This window comes from Doryrhamphus excisus, chromosome 17 (assembly GCF_030265055.1).
Source record: "Doryrhamphus excisus isolate RoL2022-K1 chromosome 17, RoL_Dexc_1.0, whole genome shotgun sequence".
NCBI classification, from domain to species: Eukaryota; Metazoa; Chordata; class Actinopteri; order Syngnathiformes; family Syngnathidae; genus Doryrhamphus; species Doryrhamphus excisus.
Window position 1 is genome coordinate 4337001 of NC_080482.1, and position 20834 is coordinate 4357834.

General features: G+C 41.4%; 2 protein-coding genes across 7 annotated transcripts in view; one reads left to right on the plus strand and one right to left on the minus strand.

Moving 5' to 3' along the window:
- The window catches only part of snap91a (synaptosome associated protein 91a), a 24461-nt gene extending 18593 nt beyond the window's left edge, over positions 1–5868 (plus strand). For 5 of the 6 annotated variants that reach the window (XM_058052980.1, XM_058052984.1, XM_058052986.1 and 2 more), the window contains 8 exons: positions 45–251; positions 1944–2141; positions 2207–2225; positions 2311–2401; positions 2503–2589; positions 2697–2813; positions 3128–3223; positions 4362–5868. In XM_058052980.1, the coding sequence (XP_057908963.1) occupies positions 45–251; positions 1944–2141; positions 2207–2225; positions 2311–2401; positions 2503–2589; positions 2697–2813; positions 3128–3208 (800 nt within the window). In that variant the 3' untranslated portion in view covers positions 3209–3223; positions 4362–5868. The remainder of the gene's footprint in view (positions 1–44; positions 252–1943; positions 2142–2206; positions 2226–2310; positions 2402–2502; positions 2590–2696; positions 2814–3127; positions 3224–4361) is intronic. The other variant, XM_058052982.1, reaches the window with a different exon arrangement.
- Positions 4493–12042, minus strand: prss35 (serine protease 35). The gene is made up of 2 exons (XM_058052988.1): positions 11890–12042; positions 4493–8715 (listed from the first exon to the last, which is right to left on the minus strand). The coding sequence occupies exon 2, from the start codon at positions 8694–8696 to the stop codon at positions 7434–7436; it is 1263 nt and encodes a 420-aa protein (XP_057908971.1). The 5' UTR covers positions 8697–8715; positions 11890–12042; the 3' UTR covers positions 4493–7433.
- Between the last annotated feature and the right edge of the window lie 8792 nt (positions 12043–20834).

Genomic DNA, 20834 nt, shown 5'->3' on the forward strand with positions numbered 1-20834 from the left:
ACATTAATTGCTGCTGATAGTCACAGTCGTGTTTTATCCTTTAGATCTAATGTCCCCCACCCTGGCTCCAACTGCGGCCCCCACCCTGGCCCCAGTGCAGAATGATCTTCTTGAGTCGGGCTTTGAAGCTATGGGAACACTTCCCTCTCCAACACCCCCCGTCCCTGCTGTACAGATGGTATCGTCCGCAGCAGCTGTACCTGAACCTGCAAGCACCACCCCGGCTCCCTCTGGTGGTTTTGATGCTTCAAGTAAGTAGCCATCCATTATTGTCCTCACTAGGGTCGCAGGGGGGGGTGCTGGAGCCTACTACAGCAGGGTGCACCCTGAACTGGTCGCCAGGGCACATATAGACAAACAACCATTCACACTCACATTCATACCTATGGACAATTTAGAGCAGGGGTGGGCAAACTGCGGCGTGGGGGCCACATCTGGCCCGTCGAGTGTTTGAATACGGCCCGCCCGTTCATTCCAAAGTATTTCATTTAAACTTAACATACAACCTTGATGGTTTAAGTAGCTGTTTTATCAATTTTATTATTTATGTGGTCTACTGTTTACAAAGTGCTCCTGAAAAAAGGGACACAAGCACATATAGCAGAATGCATGACACTTTTACAGATACAATAATTCCAGGTGGACTGTTACGTGTAAAATATATAGTCTAGCCTTACGTCAATTTTGTTAAAGCAACAAAATTTGAAACACTTATATGTTAGGACTACGTTAAAAAGCCGTAGCATTTCAGTATGTGGAATCAAACTATGGAATGGATTGAGTAAGACCCTCAAACAATGCACAACGATGAGCCAATTCAAGATATACATATCACTATATTGACAGTTACTATGGTACCCATTATGTCATTGTATGGTCATATCACCTTGTACTACGGTACGTGACAAAAAAAAAATTAAACTATATTAGGAAAGCAGGAAGTGAACAAATGTAACAGTTACTGTACAGTTATTGTAAAAGTACCAGATGGAGGGGTAGGATTTAATAAGCTTTGCTTCTTCCTACTCCTTTCGGAAATGTGGAACTGTGAACTGATTATGTGATGCATTCAATTGTAATCTGATGCATGTTCAAATGAAATAAAACCATTACCATTACCAATGCGGCGAGTCAAAGCTTCCGATTTAGATTATTTGCTATGAAATGCGTTGAAATGCACAACTTGGCCTCAGCCCTGTCATGGAAAGCTGCTAGCATCTACTTCCTGCTGAGAGCCTGACGTGTGCATGAATGATACATTGGGACATGCCTCGATCACTTTTGCTGACTGCTTGATTTGTCACCACTGCTTTCTCTCTTAGCGATTTCTCTGATTTTGTACCTCTTCTATCTTGTTCCACTCGATTCACAAATGCTGTGCTTCCTCCTTCTTTTCACACCTCATCTTAACTTCTGCTTCGTTCATCTTCCCGCGCCACTTTAATCTACACCTCTTCCTCTCTGCCGGCTTCCTCTTGCTTGCTTCTTCTAATGTGTAATTGGTGAGTTCAACTCCACAGTGCAATGCAGCATGTGCACTTTTGACAAGTGTGTATCTCGTTTTTAGGGTCATTTGCATGTTTAATATGGATTCCTAATCCCTGTTTGTCTCCTGCATGAGGCAATGTACATGTGCAATTAATTGAATAATAAACTAAAGATTATATACTAAAAATAACTAACAAACTAAAAATAAACCTAATATTCTGCATTATTGGAATGAAAACATCCAATAGAAGATTGCTTGGAGTTTCCATGTTAGGCTTCCTGCTACCCCTTTTGTATGTTCAAGTATATTCCTACTCTGGCCTGCTCTCACAGCTGGATGGCGTCCCTCAGCGTTACCGTCTGCTCTCACATCTGCCCGCGTCCTGTGTGGGATTAACGGCCTTGTAATCTGTGTTGGTTCTCTCATGTCCTGCCTCTCCCACCCTCTCCTCAAGTGTTTGATGGATTAGGCGACTTGCTGATGCCTGCCGTGACACCGCAGAGCACCGGGGGAAGCACAACAGGAAGTGCGGCCGGGAGCATGGGAACTCCCGTGACAATGGAGAACATTACAGCTGTTCCACCTGCAACTCCTCCCCCGACCAAGACCATCGGAGGGGACCTGGATTCTTCACTGGCCAACCTGGTTGGAGGTACATGCATGGTGTATGGAGGCTAACATGTTGATACTTATTTGGTTTGTCTTTCCTCTATTCAGACCTGGGTGTGAAGAGAAAGTAAGTATGACAATAATTGACAATAATTATGCAACATTTGCTTGTAATTTAAGTATAAATAGTACACTGTAATGGTCTCCTAAAGGGATCCACAAAGTGAGAAGAAGCTGACCGGAGGAGCCAACTGGACCCCCCAAGTGGCCCCTACAAGCTGGACTACACCAGGAGCCCCCATGGTGAGCATGGAGGATTCTCCAACCCGTAGCGTGTTTATTGGGAGCATACGCTGCATATATATATACAAATATTCAGTAACCTCTCATGAACTTCCATCCAGGCTGGTGTGGCTCCTGGAGGCCCTGGAGCAGCGCCACCAAGTGGAGCAATGGTACCACCTATGAGTGCACAGCCTGGCTTTGGCATGGTGAGTCTTTGCATTGATAGTGATACAGTATCTCCACATATAATCCACATAAACGTTCATTACAATAAATAACGGAGGCCTCCATCCAACAAATGTACTGTCTTCAGCCGGCTACAGGTGGCCCAGGAGCTGCCATGATGCAGCCCATGATGGCACAGCCTATGATGGGGCAGCCTATGATGAGACCTCCTTTTGGCATGGTCGGAGCTGCTCCTGGAGCGCCGGTAGGCACAGAAGGCACCCTTATGGTTAAACACAATGAATGATGAATGTCTAACCAGTTATAATAAGGTTTTTCAGGTCATTAAACCATATTAATAATAGTAACAAAATACATTTTAGTATTCTTTACAGTAATACTGTATTTACTCACTTCCATGTTCACATAGGCACATAATACTGTACTATATAGGCTGTTGGATTTAGAGGTACCGTGTCTTTAAACCTGCATATACACATAATGCATACCAGTGCATTACATACTATAACTGGTCAATTTATGTGTACAATATGCGCTAATTTCTGTTTTTATTCACAGATTTCTCCTGGACCTGAAAGCCAGAGTCCCAAAAAGCCCAAGGATCCTCTGGCAGACCTTGATCTCAAGGACTTCTTATAACCCAGATGGGAGCGGGTATGTTACTGTATATTGATTGACATAAAAATAGGAATTTTCATATTAGTGTATTTTCTGCACTATAAATTCTCCAGAATATAAGTTGCACGAGCCAAAAATGCACAATGAAGAGAAAAACACATGTACTGGACTATAGGTTGCATTTGTTTAATTTATTTTATGAAATCAGAAAACAGGGACAGGCATTTCATCTTGAAAGACATGTTAGTAAAATAAAAATTTTATTTATTTATTTTTTTTTAATTTATTAAATTAAAATGTCACTATTTGCAGTCTAATCTGCAAAATATGATTGTCTTTTGGGGGACATTTGTGTTCCGTCTTTCTATACCTGCGTGTGGCGCTGTGGTTGTGTATGGCACGCAGACGGAAACACGTGACACTCCAAACCATAGAAGAAGAATAAATGTGCGGAAATACGTCATCTTCCGCTTACGAAAAGTGGAATTACTTCTTTATAGGGTATAAGACAACAAAAATATCCGGAAAATGTCGACTGAAGTGAGTAATATTCTTCGAAATGTTCTGATATTATGTTGGCTTATCGTCAAAGCTCACTTTGGTGGTCACGTGGTGGGTCTGTGACGTCATCTGTCTCGCATCGCTTGTGTAGGATTATCAAATATTGTTTGTGATGTATTTATATAGCAACTAAAAGGAGAGAAATGTATCGCTTTATTTCAGAGTGCGTGGAAACATTTTATTTTTGTAATAGGGACAACACAACGACAGCTCTTCCGTACAGGACATACTCCACAGTAGCCTAACACATTAGTACATTAGTGCCATCTAGGGGCATTGAAGTGTAACTACATGACAAATGTAGTGACAGTGCAGAGCCATGTCGCGGCTGTAAGTGTGAAAAAAACATGTATCAAAATCATGAAAAAGTGTGATTTATAGTCCGAAAAATACGGTAATTTTGGTCCCTTAATGATTTATTTGAAAAAGTGATTGAAATCCATCATTACAGTATAGGCATTAATGTCATATTAGCTTAGAACCTCTCAATGATTTCATCCTCTCTGCATAAACAATATTGATGGCAACGTTAGGGTTGCTATTTATTCAAATACAATGGATATTTTAATATTTTTCCATGAAAAAATATTTCAACAAATATTTTGTACTGCAGATGTTTTCTTCTCCAGAGCTGGATGCTCTCATCGTTTACCGGGCATCTGTCAAGATTTGAGGATGCCAATGGCGGTCCATTCTCTCTCTTTTGTCAGCTACTCAGCATTATAAGAGCCCCCCCCCCCCCCCCCTGACCCATCCACTTCCTGTTTCCCCGTCCTGTGTGATGTTGTAGCACAAACAGTGAAAGTGAACCATAGCAGTTATAAACAGAAAATGAATATATATGAGAAAAGAATAACAAGTGCGTGCTCATGTAGATGTTCTAATCTTTTGTCTCCCACTAAATAATACACAAAAGCTGAAAAAAATGTATGTGAGTGAAAGTGAAGGCGTATGTGTTTGTTTATTTATTTCTTGTGTTGAATGCTGGTTGTATTTTGGTGTCCGAAGATCCACCAACTCCGTCCCCGCCCTCCTTTTTAAAGGGGGTGTGAGCACTTCCTTGGCCCTACTCTAATTGGATGAGAGTATTTAATAACATACCTGTAGTTTTTTGGAGAACTCTGTTGTGTGTTGTTTACGGAAAGGTTCTATTTGATGTACATAGACTTCTCTGGTGTGAATTTGAGGATTACGTGTCTAATCTGTACTGTATGTCTGTTGAAGAGAAATAGCAATGTGAATATGACATGAAATTGTAAGAAGTCAAGTGTGTATCCTGCCGTCATCATTTGGAAACAAATATTGTATATTATAAGGGGAAAAAATGTGGGCTTCGGAGAAACTCATGTTGTTTGTGGCTTATTTTTCTAATTTATGTCATGTGTTCTAGTTTTTCATGTTGTCCTACTACCGGAAGACAAACCTTATCAATGAGTATAAAATAATAGCGTAACTTTGGGACAACTTTGAAATAATTGTTGTTGTATTTTACAGCCCCATGGGAAGTTTCTGAATTATAAAGTATATGTTAAATATATGTCCTTTTGTTGTGTACGGCTTCATCACCACCAGGGACTCTGAATAGATAGGACTGTCAAATCAGCATTCACACCCTGTATTAGACTGATTTTTCATTTTTCCACAATTTTTATATGTATATATATTCATTCTGTTCAGTAATTATTCATTCTCTTCCTCAAAGTGTAAACACATATTTATTTTATTTAAACACACACTTTATTTTACACTGATTCGAGCTAGTGAATACATTGTATACTTGTTTTGCACCTAGCCCCAACCCACCTTTTTTGCTTACCATCATGGCAGACCTTCTTCTTTATGGCATACTAAGTTCTGTTTCGTTCATTTTCGGTTGAGTTGTCAGTCTTATCCATTTAGAGTCTCCACAGAAAGCCACCCTTGCTGCATCAAACTGGAATTAGCGTATACTGTCTGAAGCCCAGACTTGTACAAATGAGGTACAGATACAAGAAGTATATCATGATTGAGTTGTTACGACAATTTATTTTTGCTGTAATTAATTTTGTGTATGATGGCCTTCCCCCAGTGCATGTCAGCCCTTTTGAAATGCAATAAATTCAATGACGGACGAAACAGGACATTTTTCCACTCATTTCTTTTATATTAAGAAAACTTAAGCGATGGTACATAGTACTTACGTGGTTTGGACAAAAAGCGTGAGCTCCTGGGCAAATTCAGTGAAGTTTCGCTAATGTTTTAAAATCATGAAATGTGTAATCACTGCATGTATATCAAATAATATATTAATAATAGAGGGCTTTGTAGTCAAAATAGGTACTATGTCCCACTGATTTGCATTGTTCGCTAGCTCATATTAACTTGTTTTCTTGTTAGAATGCAGAAAAAAATAATAATATTTGTGTAAATGTGACTATAGGGGTGTTATTTTATGCCTAGAGGGCTCTAATAAAACCTATTTAGAAATTTGTAACCAGGTTTTCTATGCACTAACTGAAAATACTCCATTTATAAATAAAGAATCTTACTTCACTTATCACGATTGGGTTTGGTAACAATTAACATGATAAATGAGGGATTACTTTAGTGTTTAATACTTGCAGTATGTTTACTCATTCATGTATTCATTCATGTTCCAACATTTAGGAACATATGTTAGTGAGAATATCTTAGCAAAAAGGTAATTGTCAACACCTATAAATATATAAACCCTTATTTGTAATAATAGTCATTAATACAAACCCAAACATAGTAAGACTGACTTGTTCGGAGTGCAAACTTAGTCAATAATAGGCATTTGGTATTTATTTGGTTTTTACAAAATAACTTTTAGGAACATCCGAAACATTTTAAAAAAACATTTAAACATAACATCCATATTACAATTTGTGTCGTATAATAATTGTTGCGTTGGGAATACATCAATTAAATTATCAAGTAAATTATTGAAAAGTTCAGTCCCACCTTAGCATACCAGACGTGTAGCCCCACATCAATTTATAGTTACAGTAGTAGGCTGCCAAAATATATTCTAAACAGTATATACCCCCTTCCCTGGAAAAAAAAAAAGGAGTCGATATTTCCATAAATTAGCACCATGTCATCTGTATAAGCACCAATAGAATTATGTGCACAACAATAGAAAGGACAAAGAAATGCTGGCAAGATAATTTCAATATTAGAATCATCTAACTGCGGCAGAAAAACAGATAATAAAAAGGAAAAAAAGCTACACATTTAAACAACTAAATTGTACACAATACAGTTGTATTTTTCTATATACTTTTAGTTTGCGGAGTTAACTTTACATTAATTTTGGTCCTCCATCTTTAAAAAGATTGGCAAGTGTCTGTACAAAGACGAGTTAGAATCAAAAGCAAGCTTTGCTTACCAAAACATTTGAGAAATATATCCAAGAAAATGAAACATAACAACGATAGAAAGCAAAACTGCAGATCGGAATGATCTGGGAATAATTTTTTTTCTCAGTTTTTAGCAAATAAATTAGAAAAGCCACAGTTGTTTTTGTGTGTTACACAGTTCCTGTTGTTGTCACCACTGAGTCCGCATTGCGGTGGGTTTTTGTTTGTTAATGAGTGTGATCGGAAGCATGGGCGGGGGTAGAGGTGATGGTTACAACTGGGTCTTGGGGGGGTGTCATCAGGAATAGGGTTTCTGTGTTGCCTTAGGCAATCTGGCACGCACTCGAGTCCCCGTGAACCCAGTAGCAAATTTGGGCGTACTTGAGAGGCGTTATCCTCACCGCAACATTGTAATCCTGCTGCAGACCATTTCCGTTAACATCCACCCACTGGTGGCCGGAAAATACCCCAATGATCTTCCTCTTCCATCTCTTTTTGCCTGGTTCCTTCAAGCGGATGTAGACTCCGGAGCCGCTGGATCCCGGTTTGGCATCGCAGTACTGATACAACAAATCATTGGACTCCTCAGAGACGGAACAGAATCGGTACACCAGATTTCCTGGCCGGTCGTCGTCAAAGCCGGAGAAGTGGATTCTTCCAGCGGGGAGCTTCTTGACCGAGGGGATAACGCCCAGATCCATGTGTTTGACTTTGGGGGCTCTCTTCAGCTCCAGAACCGCATAGTCGTAATCTGCGGTCAGTCCGTCAGACACACCTTTGAACCAACCCTTTGGTACTTGGGTTTTCTTGACCCGGGTCCACCGAAATGAAGGTTTTTCCACTTCGACACTTCGGCGACTCCGGCTCTTTCGACCCTTTGCTTTTCCTTTGCGGCTCCCTTTCTGTTCCGCTTCCTTTACGTCTTTAACGTCATCTCCCTTTCTTCGTTTACCTTTCCCTCGCCCACCTTTCCCTTTGCCTCCTTTCCCTCTTCGAGATTTCTCCTTAAGAATACCAACGCGAAGCTTCTGAACGCCATCCAAATAATCCTTTCCATCATGGATGCAGTGAGCGGCGGTCAGCACATGTTTGGGTGACACCAGAACTCCAGAACATCCCGTGGAGATCTTGACCGAAGTGGAGAACGGATACTTAGTGGAGAACTGCTTATCGGAGATGGTGAAGCGGCTGTCTGTGCCGTAGACCTCCCGTTTGGAACGGGAACTTGAAGAGATGTTTCTGGACCAAGCTGTCACCTCATTGAGACCTTGCACAGACACCGAGGTATAAGTACGTGTACCATTCTCGTAAACCGTCTCGTAGGAGAGGAAGTGCTCCAGGTCATCCACGGAAGGTGAGGGGAGGCGACGCTGACACTCGATCCCGCAAGTTCCACTCACCTTCGATTGAGCGTGTGCGGAGAAGTCGGGGCTGCTCAGAGGAAGAGTGCGTCTTTTTCTTACCAGAGGCAAATTCCACTGCGGCCAAGTGTACTCGTCATCGATTGTTGCTGGCAGCTCAGCGGCGACAACCGCCACCGCCAACACCGCCACCGGGAGCAGGACGCATAGGTGTATGGGGCCCATCGTTAACTTGGGCCTGGCTCTGGAACAGAAACCGTGGAGAGGAAGATCAATGGGTTGAAAGGATTAGTATTAGTATTTGTATTAGTATTTGTATTAGTATTAGTATTAGTATTAGTATTAGTATTAGTATTAGTATTAGTATTAGTATTAGTATTAGTATTACAATTGCAGTTCCTTTTTGTTATCGTTATTCACTGAGCAGCCTTGGCACACACCTAGGAGGGGTCTTTGGTCCACTCGTCTTTCCAGATACTCTTGTAAATACTGAATGTTTTGAGGCTGTCGCTTGGAAACTCCCAAGTTTCACCTCCATTTCTAGATGTCCTATAGACTTAATGTCCAGAAACTGTCTGGGCCACAACCCCCAAAATTTGGCGATTTATTTATAAGGTAATAAACGTACAGAATAAGCAAGGGATCAAACAACCAACACATACTGGATGACTTGCACCATGTATAGTGTATATTATGTATATCAGGGGTGGGCAAACTACAGCCTGGGGGCCACATGCGGCCCACCAAGCGTCTGATTCCAACCCGCCAGTTGCGTTCCAAGTATTTCAACTTTTAAAATACAACAGCTGGCAACATCACTTGCAAGTCGGATGTCTTATTCAGACAAAACAAAACTTTAATTTAAATTTTGTATTTTGCAGTGTTCTGATGTTTAAAGTGCTCCTGAAAAAGGGACATGAGAACATATAGCTGATAGTATAACACTTTAACAGATAAAAATAGACAAATAATTAAATGTGGACTGTTAGAATTATAAGCGTAAAATAGTGTGTGTGTGTTAAATATATGTTCTGGTCCCCTGGACAATTTTATTAACTCAAAGCGGCCCGTGAGTCAAAAAGTTTGCCCACTCCTGGTGTATATTATTACAATATATATATATATATATATATATATATATATATATATATATATATATATATATATATATTGTAAGTTCATAATGTTTATCCTGCCAGCCAATTAGTGCATCAAGCATCTCATCCAATTCAGTACCCGCAACACAATACATTGAGGACAGTTACCCCCAAAATAATCTTAATTATAATATCTGTTTATCTATTATTCAGTTAATAATATAGACCATTCGGATTCATCCTCATTCATTCATTCATTCATTTTCTACCGCTTATCCTCACAAGGGTCACAGGGGGTGCTGGAGCCTATCCCAGGTGTCTCCGGGCGAAAGGCGGGGTACACCCTGGACTGGTAGCCAGCCAATCACAGGGCACATATAGACAAACAACCATTCACACTCACATTCATACCTATGGACAATTTGGAGTCACCAATTAACCTAGCATGTTTTTGGAATGTGGGAGGAAACCGGAGTCCCCGGAGAAGTGGAATTGAACTCGGGTCTCCTAGCTGTGAGGTCTGTGCGCTAACCACTCGACCGCGGTGCAGCCCCCATTTGGGTTCAATTCATTAAAAAAAAAAAAAAATCCCACTGTAATGTGGAGGCCCTAAACACAGTTCCTGTTTTGGCCAGAGTGAGGCAGTGTTTATCCAAGTCCTACACCACAGCCCACTTCACCATTTCACCACAATTATTCTGCAAGTCTGCACAAAAAGATTGGTACCATTATTTATAGCCCACGGACACATTGGCCCCCGTGCTGGGGTGTTGCATCAGCTGTATGGTTAAGAGATTTATATGTTCCTTGAGTCACATCTGTGGCTGCCATTGAGGTGAGGATCCTCAAAATGAGCTGAAGACAGTGGCTTGGAGGTTTGCCACAATGGTTAACCTTCTTCTTTAGTTTGGTTTCCTCAGTTGCACTGCGCTCGAATGTCAATAAATGATGTGTGTACTGCCTCGTACTTCGGGGTATGACCTTGAAACTACTCTATTTCAAGTCTGTTTTGGATATATTTGAATACACTGAACTCATGAAACTGCAAAGTCGGAAAGTTTCATTTCTGTGGTCATGAAGTCACACGGGCCGTGTTCAAACACCGTGAGGAGAAAATCATTTGGATGTTGATGTCCAATATGTCTGATATCTCGGCTTTCCAGCTGGAGGATGAACATCCGGCGGTGTGGACCGGGGTCGCTTCCAGAGACACATTCCTTTCCAATTACATGGACGCGGTCTATGAAAATGAGCATCACTGCTTCATCTTTCATTGATGAAATGCTATGAACGCTCTATCAAAACATCAACACATTTTTCTCCAAGTTGGGTTCTGCAGAAATCCACCAATAGGCCTCCAAGTTGAAGACTTAAGCCCTTTAAAAGGGGTCACTCTAACCTGCCAAAAACTGGGTAAAATAATAAAATGAGAGCTTAATAGCGGAGACTAAATTGGTCCTGGTGTCTGTTCAACGTCACCCTCCCTCAACCAGCCAGATTCAGACATCACACAGACATTACAAAGTCTGCAATAACTCAGCCGTGTGGAAAGTGACTGATGCACCGCCACCATGGCTCCCAGTCACACGAACGTCTCATTGAATCCAATCTTTTTTCCACAGCACTGTGCCCCCCCTCAGCAATCCCAAAACCAATAGAGGGCGCAATAGTCCCAGATCTTATTCCACAAACGTTGATCTTGTAGTTTAACACCACATTCTGGAGGACTTCACCCAATGTGACCCATTTTCTCCTTTACTTCAAAGTATAGAGTTTCCACCTTGAACTTGATTAAAATATTTAATTAAAATGTAACACTGTAAAAAACAAATCTGGTTGAATGTCAATTAATAAGAACATAATACTTGTAAACCAAACAAAGCAATCACATTCATTCATTATAATGATTATAAAACAACATAATAAATAGTGTGCTATTTATATAAGAAATATGAAATAAAAAAAGAATAATGGTAATGGTTTAATTTCATTTGAACATGCATCAGATTACAATTGAGTGCATCCCATAATCAGTTCACAGTTCCACATGTCCAAAAGGAGTAGGAAGAAGCAAAGTTTATTAAATCCTACCCCTCCATCTGGTACTTTTACAATCAGTAACTGTTACATTTGTTCACTTCCTGCTTTCCTAATATAGTTTAAGTTAATTTTTTTTTTTTTTTCATTTTTGTCACGTACCGAAGTACAAGGTAACAATGACTGTACAAAATAAATAATAAAGTGACTAAAATGAAATCCAACCAAGTGCAAACCACAACAAACAAACCAGCACGAGACAAAAATATCAATACCGGTCTTACCTCCTTGCATCCGATTGATGGGAATGCCAAATCCGCAACGTACTGTTTGTGTTCCCTAGAAACAAACATATAACGTCCCGTTGGAAAACAAACGCTTGTTACTGCATCCCAGACGTCCAGGCATCAGCGGGGCGACAGCTCCTCTCTCCTCATTGCTCCTTCTAAGTGGCTGGAGAGAAAGTTGAAAGCACTTGATGCTGAGAGGGAGGCAGGGATGGGGGAGGGAGGGAGGCACACACAATCTGAAAAGAGCTTCTCCCCCCCCACTCTCGCTCTCTAGTGACAAAGCCTTGTGCTCACATGGGGGTGGGGCCCCAGTAAGTTCTCCAGGTTGAAGGGCTGATTTGGGGTGAAGTCAGCTGTGTATTCAACAGGACGTGTGAGGGATTTGATCACAAAGCAGGCAGCAGGAGCTCTTTCTGTGGGACGACCGTGTACTGAAATTGGTTCTACTGGTCTTGTATAATTGTGTTGGTGAACCCAAATTACCAACCAAAATACCACAGAAACACATTCAGATGTTGGGTTGTGTTGATTATTTCTTTGTGTCACGGTGGCCAGAATCGACTTGCATGACTTTGTCTTTATTACACACAAATGTAGTAGTGGACCAAACTTATTTTGAGTCGTAGTATTTCGTTTGTATTACAAAATATGTTGATTATAATTAAGAACATGTAAGTGATTCCATTGTAGTCTGTCTATGGGCCCTGGGTCACTAAGTCCCACGGCACCACCCCAAAAAGGGGGTCTCAAAATCAATTAAACTTGGTGCTGATGGAGGTAGAGTCTGGGGAAGGCATGCTGGGAGTGCTTCCGACTTCCCAGCATGCTTTGTGGTACTTGATTTGTAGTAGTAGATGTAGGCTGTAGTAGTAGATGTACTAGTAGATGTACTGATGTACTGATGCCTCTGAACTCTTCGATGTCAAGTACGTAGGTGCCACAAAATATGGTGAAGCGATCTGCAAGTTTGAGACCCCTACCCAAGTGGGGATTCGAACCCAGGCCACCATGCGGCCTCTCAAGAAATGTGTTGTAGAAATTGGGAAAAACTGTATTAGTTCCGCGGCACGGCGGTCGAGTTGTTTGCGTGAAGACCTCACAGCTAGGAGACCAGGGTTCAATTCCACCCTCGGCCATCTCTGTGTGGAGTTTGCATGTTCTCCCCGTGCATGCGTGGATTTTCTCCGGGTACTCCGGTTTCCTCCCACATTCCAAAAACATGCTAGGTTAATTAGCGACTCCAAATTGTCCATAGGTATGAATGTGAGTGTGAATGGTTGTTTGTCTATATGTGCCCTGTGATTGGCTGGCCACCAGTCCAGGCTGTACCCTGCCTCTCGCCCCAAGACAGCTGGGATAGGCTCCAGCACCCCCGCGACCCTCGTTGGGAAAAAGCGGTAGAAAATGAATGAATGTATTAGTTCCGCTGAAAAAATAACGGAAATAATATCGCTGTGACCATATGATGCACAGATGTACATTGTCTCCACCATCTATACATCAGAGCTTTGATTAGGTCTAATTATGCAATGCTGGCTTGCTTCAGCTTCATCATGCATGTCATGAGGGAAACGAACGTGTTAGAAGTTAAGTGTGTGATTGTAAACATCTGGCCCAAGACAGAATTAGGCCCACGTTGAGTTGTTTGGATTTGAGACCTTTATGGAATCACTACACTGTTTGGCTTAGTAGTTAATAATGTGTGTGTGTGTGTGTGTGTGTGTGTGTGTGCACGTGGAATGCAAAGGAAGTAAGTGGTAAGGAATACTTGGGTGGCCGTGCACATCTGATGTAGCTTGTGAAAACCCGTGCAGATAATGGGCTGAGATTTCCTGGTGAAGTGCAAGGTGGCGCAGCGTGGGCGTGGCGGCGCACCAGGTGAGGAGCAGTGACAATTTTGCGACAAAACACCCGGAAACGCGCAGAAAGCACGCCAGCTCCGAACTGGTCTATTCGGAGGCGCAGTCGAAGCGCAGCCTATGTAATGGTAAATTGGCTGACAGGCGCATAGTGCAGACACGTCACCAAAACCTCACAGGCAGATTTTTCAGAGTGGAAAAAAAAACAATGACAGCAACCAGTATTTCATGTAAGCATCTGAACTAGCATGTATTGTTTTTGTATTAATTGTCCCATCACATCATTTATGTCGCTGTTTTCGGTTAAACTCAAGGTCAAAGGTCCTAAAGGAGCCGTGGAACAAGGCAGTCAAGTTTCTGCTTGCAACCTGTGGTTTCAGCAGTGAGAGATATTTTTGGTTGGGGGGGGGCTTGCACACTGTGGATAGAGGGGCTTTTGTGCCGGGTGTCACACCCTCATGGGAAGTGCTCCTTTTGCGCTCTGGTGTGGTTCAAACGTACTTATCGGAGGAAGCTACGTACCATCGGTTATCTTACGCTCAGAAAAAAGACTGAAAATAGTGAAGCTCGTCAAATCTCCCAAACCCAACATTTGACGTACCTAAGCCACCTTTTTATGTATACGTCAGTAGACATTAAAGGCTACCCACTCCTCTGCACAGACCGCTGTAATAAACCCACTCAAAAGAGTGCTGCCGTGGGCCACGCTACACTTCCACTGGCTTTATTTTGACAACTGAAAGGTCTTTTAGCTCAGCTCAGCACCGCTTTGCACTGCTAAACAGACCGCCATTGATATGATATGACAGGAATCTGTACTTTACAACATACATCTCACATACAGGAAAACCCACACACATCAGTTATGAAGCCAAATACATGATTTTCTGTTATTAATCATAAGAAATGATTAATAGTGTTGTTTGTATATTTTCAAAGTGAACTGCATATAATGTATGTCAGTATTATACTCCAAATAATACATATTTATTGGTACTGATCTGGTTTGTATATTTTCAAAGTGAACTGCATATAGTGTATGTCAGTATTATACTCCAAATAATACATATTTATTGGTACTGATCTGGAATCCATTGGTCTATGGAATTGTTTAAGAATCCTGTACAGCCAAGTTTCACGCCATGTAAGCACGGCCTTATGGGATACGTTTATGTTGTATTTGGCTCACCCTTTAAAGGAAATAGAACATAGTACGTATTGGCTTTCACTTTAATGATAAGCGTCTATAGACCATCCAGCCAGCGAGACTGCACATAGAGTTACAATTACATTGCTAACACTATGATGTGAAACAGGTGGTTTTTTTTTGCCATGTTCACAATCAAGCCAACATTTCATGAAGTGCTTCACAGGTCATTATGTGCAATGATAAGAAAAATAATGGTAGAAACTGACTGCGGATTGAAATTCATGGTTTTTCAGAAAATATAGCTGACCCGCAGCTTCGTTCCCGGTGTAGAAATCCTCCCCCTGAGGACTTTAAGTGGGTTTCGAATAGAGGTTAAGGGAATCTTAAAGAACCAAATTTTAAAACGAGAACTAGATTGTTTATTCTTGACAACAATACCTAATACGGACGTCCGGGTTTATCTGCAGTCCCTGTATGCCTACAAGTAAGCGGGTCTTATTCCAGCGCAGCTGCAAAAAAGCACCCTTCCTTTCCCTGCCCGGTCTTTTATAGACTGAAGATTGTGTAAGAGACTGGAGTCCTGGACCAATCAGCTTTCGTCACTGCCGTTGCTTGAACCGCTTTCATGGTGTTTCTGCTTTCGTTTGTTCGGGGGGGGCATCAAGGCGTCAAGGAACATTTTGCTTTTCCTTTGTTGCAAAGCAAGCTGTCATATGCGTCCTCGATGTTTCCATCTTAACTGTCAGTTGTCACGTTAGTCCTTTTTTTGTGTGGGTGCGCGTATAAGTATATTTTGTCTGTATTTGTGAGACTATGTGTTTGTTTTAACTTTTATGTTTAGCTAGCAAAATTTAGCAAATACCTTCACCGGGTGTACCTAATCATATTTGTGAGAATAAAACGCCATCAGCCTCACGTACCTCTCATAATGATAGACTCGTTAAATCGTACTGTCAGTCATTGATCAGTATGTTCATTGGTAAAGCTCACCCAAACATAAAACTATCAAACCAAAAGTTACCAAGAGTTCTTGGTAGGTTCTTGATTGGTATCTTGGACTTCAAAATAAATCATGCATGCTCTTGCATGAGTCTAAGTTTGTGTGTTCTTGTGTATACACTGACTTATTTTCTTTCGGTTGCAGTAAAAACATAAAACTACCATTCCTAATCACACGCCTGAAATATTCCATACAGATTGCTTCTGCACTGAGAATAAACCTCAACCTAAGAAGTCAGCAGACTACTTGTTTACTTTTTACACGGCTCCTGATAGTATCTGTATATGGGGAGCTTGTAGTTTGGGTTTGAAACCCTCAAAGCACATGAAGGGTGAGATGACCCCGGTACAGTAGCTCTTGTGTATCACATACTGCTGCTCTGTTTAAATTTGCAAAAGGAAACGCTTCAAGTTGAATGCAATCTGTTTTAGGGATGCTTGATTTGTTCACATTTCAAAACAATTTTAAAATTATTTCTATGGTCCTCAGATCTGCAGCAGGTTTAAAATGTGACATTTCTCTCTGACAGATCTCCTGTTTACAGTGGAGGATTTGGAAAGTGGAGGTGTTTTCATTTCACATTATCCTGCCAGAAGTTGAGACATGACAGAGGTGGAAGGTTTCAGGAAGGGTGTGAGAGGTTTCCCCCGCCTCCCGGACCAGAAAAGTGCAGCTGATGCAACACAAAATGAGATTTTGCTACCTCTAAAATCTTGGAAAGGTGGCTTTTTTTTTACCATTTCTGGGTCCGGTCCGGAACACCGATGGACGTGTGTGAGGTTTCCGACCATCTGGTTGAGAAATAGCGCAGTCGGAGCTCCTTTTTTAAAGTTTTTTTTTTTTTTTATTTCCCTTATCTCCTGGACCAGAAAGGTGCAGTTGAAGTGATATGCCACAGGTGAGGACCTGAAAAAATGCCAAAAATCACCCACTCTGAAAAGTGGCGTCTTATACCATTTTTTGATCAAAGGTGTTTCTTGGGGATTCAGATGGTTAACTAAGTTAACTCAAGTTAATTCCAAATGAAGTTCAGTTATTTCATTGGAAAGTTTGTGTACAATAGAAGTGATGATGGAAACATTTGCAGACGTTCTGTCGGGGTTAAGAGGTTACAAAAACATATTTTTGAAATTTTTTTGCTTTTTTTCATATTACACGTTTTGTTGGGCAAAACCCGACCTGCCCACTGCATTAAGATTTCATCCTGCCGTTGTAATCGGAACACTGTAATGTAATGCGTTTTTGTGCCAGCATTCCCTAAATGGCGCACAGAGTATTGGGCAATTTATGCATGTCAATACCGTTACCATGGCGATTGCTTAAGAACCTCAAACTACCCATACACATGGACTAAATGACAGCCCCTCCAAAATGAAGCCAGGAGTTTTGGTTGTGGTTTTGGTTGGTTCCAGGCCACGTATCCCAGCCTCTCCCCACTGATTGATGGAACTAGGGCAATGTTAAAAACATGCTATTGTAGATATGTCTTATGATCTCCTTCTATGCTGCTGTTAAAAAATATAAAATGTGAGCACCCAACTTTTGCTTTGCACCCATTGGAAAATCTAACTCTCTCATAAAGTTTTTGTGTGTTACTTACAGGATGTATCAGGTGTTTGAATTCACACAGAACTAAAGGTAAAAGTGAATGAATGAATCCAAGAAATGAAACACTAGCACAGTCTACACAGTGTAGCTTTGACACCAAAGGATTAAGCTTCTAAGGTTGTCCTTAGGACATGTACAGATTTTCCTTTAATGAGCCTGGCTCGTTCTGATCAAGCTCCTTCTCACACTACACATGTCAACTCAGTTTTCTCTAATAATGCAAGACAGGAAAGCTGCAGCTTAAAGTTCTTCCTTTTTCCACCTTCCTATATATCCGTGAGCTCAAACAGTGGGACATTATGATGAGACGTGGGTGAAAGAGCTCATTGATTTGGGTGCTTGGGGGAAGGTCGTACAGGCACTGAGAGGAAAAGAGAAAAAGCAATGTGACAGCAAACTTGGAAGTGCAGTATCCCCTCCGTTTCCTCTGTTGGTATGGTGGCTGCTTAGCAGACCCAACACCTTTTTCAGTATGCTTTGTGCTCGGGTCCAAACACCAACAACTGGTTCAGAAAAGCTGAAAAATGAAAGCTGGGTCTTGTTCACTTTTAGATTGGAAGTGTGTTCCTCTACTTTTGGATGTTTTTGTATTGGAACCCAGATCGCGTCCTTTTGGTCACTAAGATCAAGAATACATGATGCATACTGAAGGTACTTGCTCAATTTTGCTAGCTAAAGATAAAAGCTAAAACAAAACACATAGTCTCACAAATACAGACAAAAGATACTAAAACAAGCACACAACTGACAGTTAAGGTGGAAACATCGGGTACGCATATGACAGCTTGCTTTGCAACAAAGGAAAAACAGAATCCAGACGCCTTGACGCCATGAAAGAAGCGACTCAAGCAAGGGCAGTGGCGAAAGCTGATTGGTCCAGGACTCCAGCCTCTTACACAATCTTGAGTGTATAAAAGACCGGGCAGGGAAAGGAAGGGTACTTTTTGCAGATGCGCTGTAATAAGACCCGCTTACTTGTAGGAATACAGGGACTGCAGATAAGGCCGGACGTCTGTATTAGGTATTGTTGCCAGGAATAAACGATTCTGGTTCGTTAAGATTCCCTTATCCTCTTCGAAGGATTTCTACAATACAAAAGACAAGGACCAGAAAGGGAGAACTTTGACTTCTTTTACAATGCAGCCATGAAAAGTACTTTGATAGTATTGTGTAGCTTTGATAATATGACATAATAGTAAAGTTGCATAATCTTTATGGTGCAGATTAAACGCTGGTCATGACATTCATCTGTGACACTGTTGCAGTCGCCTTGACTGTTGGCTGACTTCATATTTAATGTGTACGTGACATTACAAGAATGTTTGGCATAGTGTTGGATCCCAGCAAGAAGCACGAGGGGGGGTAGAAATCATCATATAATGACTCGGCTGGCTGACATCCTGTGTTGATTTCCTTTTCAGTTGGATAAATATAGCCTGTAGCTACTTTAGCTAAGGCTTAAATATATATTTGGAGCATCAAACACCTGTTATCTTGTAGTCGTGTCCTTAGGCTCAGGAAGACATCGTGTTTTCATACTATTAAACCATTCCATGAGTAATAGAAGGGGAAATAAACAAACATCCCACTTATTTGTAATGCATCTTCCCTACAGTCTATAAAATACTTAATGTACATAGTCTACTGACAAAGTTGACACAGACCAGGCAGCTCTGTAATCACCCCCTTCCCTTCCTTGATAGCCGCATTTCAAACATCTCTTCCATGCCCAACTGGCGTCCTGCCTAAACCTCCCAAGATAACTTTATCAAGACAGCACACCGAGCTGAAGTACTTGGGACTACTTTGAATGGATACCGACTGGACACTCGCGGGTCATGTTGGACACCCACTTGTGTAATCCAGTACAGCAGAATCTACTTTGAATGGACTCTACGTGTTTGTATCATGGCAGTGCTCGTTAGAAGTGGACTATTTTCCGATTCCTGAAGAGTCTATTTGTGCTGCAACTGAACTGAAGGTTAAACTCAAGTATCCTTTGTATACGTGTCATTTGCATGCCGAATCCATCTGCCTCACCACCGGTAAAGGTCAATTATCTAACTTGAAATAAAGACATAAAGTCACATGATTGTTGGTGGTGCTGGTGTATGAATATACGTATGTTTTCCACTTAATATTATGCATGGTATTGACAGCTGAGAGATGATCATATGTTTCATGCACTCTACACCCTTATCACAACTTAACAAATATTTTTGTATCTGTTTGGTGTCTTTTGGAAGCAGTGACTTTACTATCCCACCCAGCACGATGCAACAAGCTCATTGCTCACTTCGCTGATCTCATGGCTGGCTAATGTTGCATAACAGCTGTAACCATGGTAAGGCTGACCTTGGCTTCAAATATCCTTGTGTCACTCCTGTCACACACACACACACACGCACCCATGCAAAGGATCTAGTGCTCATAACAAATGTCACTTATGGGCATAAATAAATGCAATACCCCCAAACAATGCTAATATTAGCTATGTAAATCAGCTGCTCTATAAAGTGTTTAACAAACACACACAAAAAATGTATCCTTTAAGTCCACCTCGACAAAAGTCAGCCATATTTTCCTCTTCTGAGTTTCCTCTTCAAACTGTGAAGTTGATTTTGCACCATTTATGTGATTGTAGTATTTTTTAATTTGCATGTGTTTGTTTTGAAACGGGGCTGCACGGCGGTCTAGTGGTTAGCGCGCAGACCTCACAACTAGGAGACCGGGGTTTAATTCCACCCTCGGCTATCTCTGTGTGGAGTTTGCATGTTCTCCCCGTGCATGCGTGGGTTTTCTCCGGGTACTCCGGTTTCCTCCCACATTCCAAAAACATGCTAGGTTAATTGGCGACTCCAAATTGTCCATAGGTATGAATGTGAGTGTGAATGGTTGTTTGTCTATATGTGCCCTGTGATTGGCTGGCGACCAGTCCAGGGTGTACCCCGCCTCACACCCGAAGACAGCTGGCATAGGCTCCAGCACCCCTCGTGAGGAAAAGCGGTAGAAAATGAATGAATGTTTTGAAATGGATGTCACACGTAAAATCACAGCCAAGTGTCCAATATCCAACAATGCAACAAATGAACAAACATTTCTGAAAAATATCAGTTTAATACCATTTAGATGAAGACAATATTCATCACACACATATTGAATGTTGAATTATTACTAGTAAGCAATATTGCAGCTATAATGGCATCTTGCCCACGCAGACCAGCATTGCTCATAAAGGCTTGTTGGCATCCACTTCAGATGACATCGAACATGCTTGTTGATAAGAAAGTGCAGTGATGAGGCGGCTGCGGGTGACGTGTGG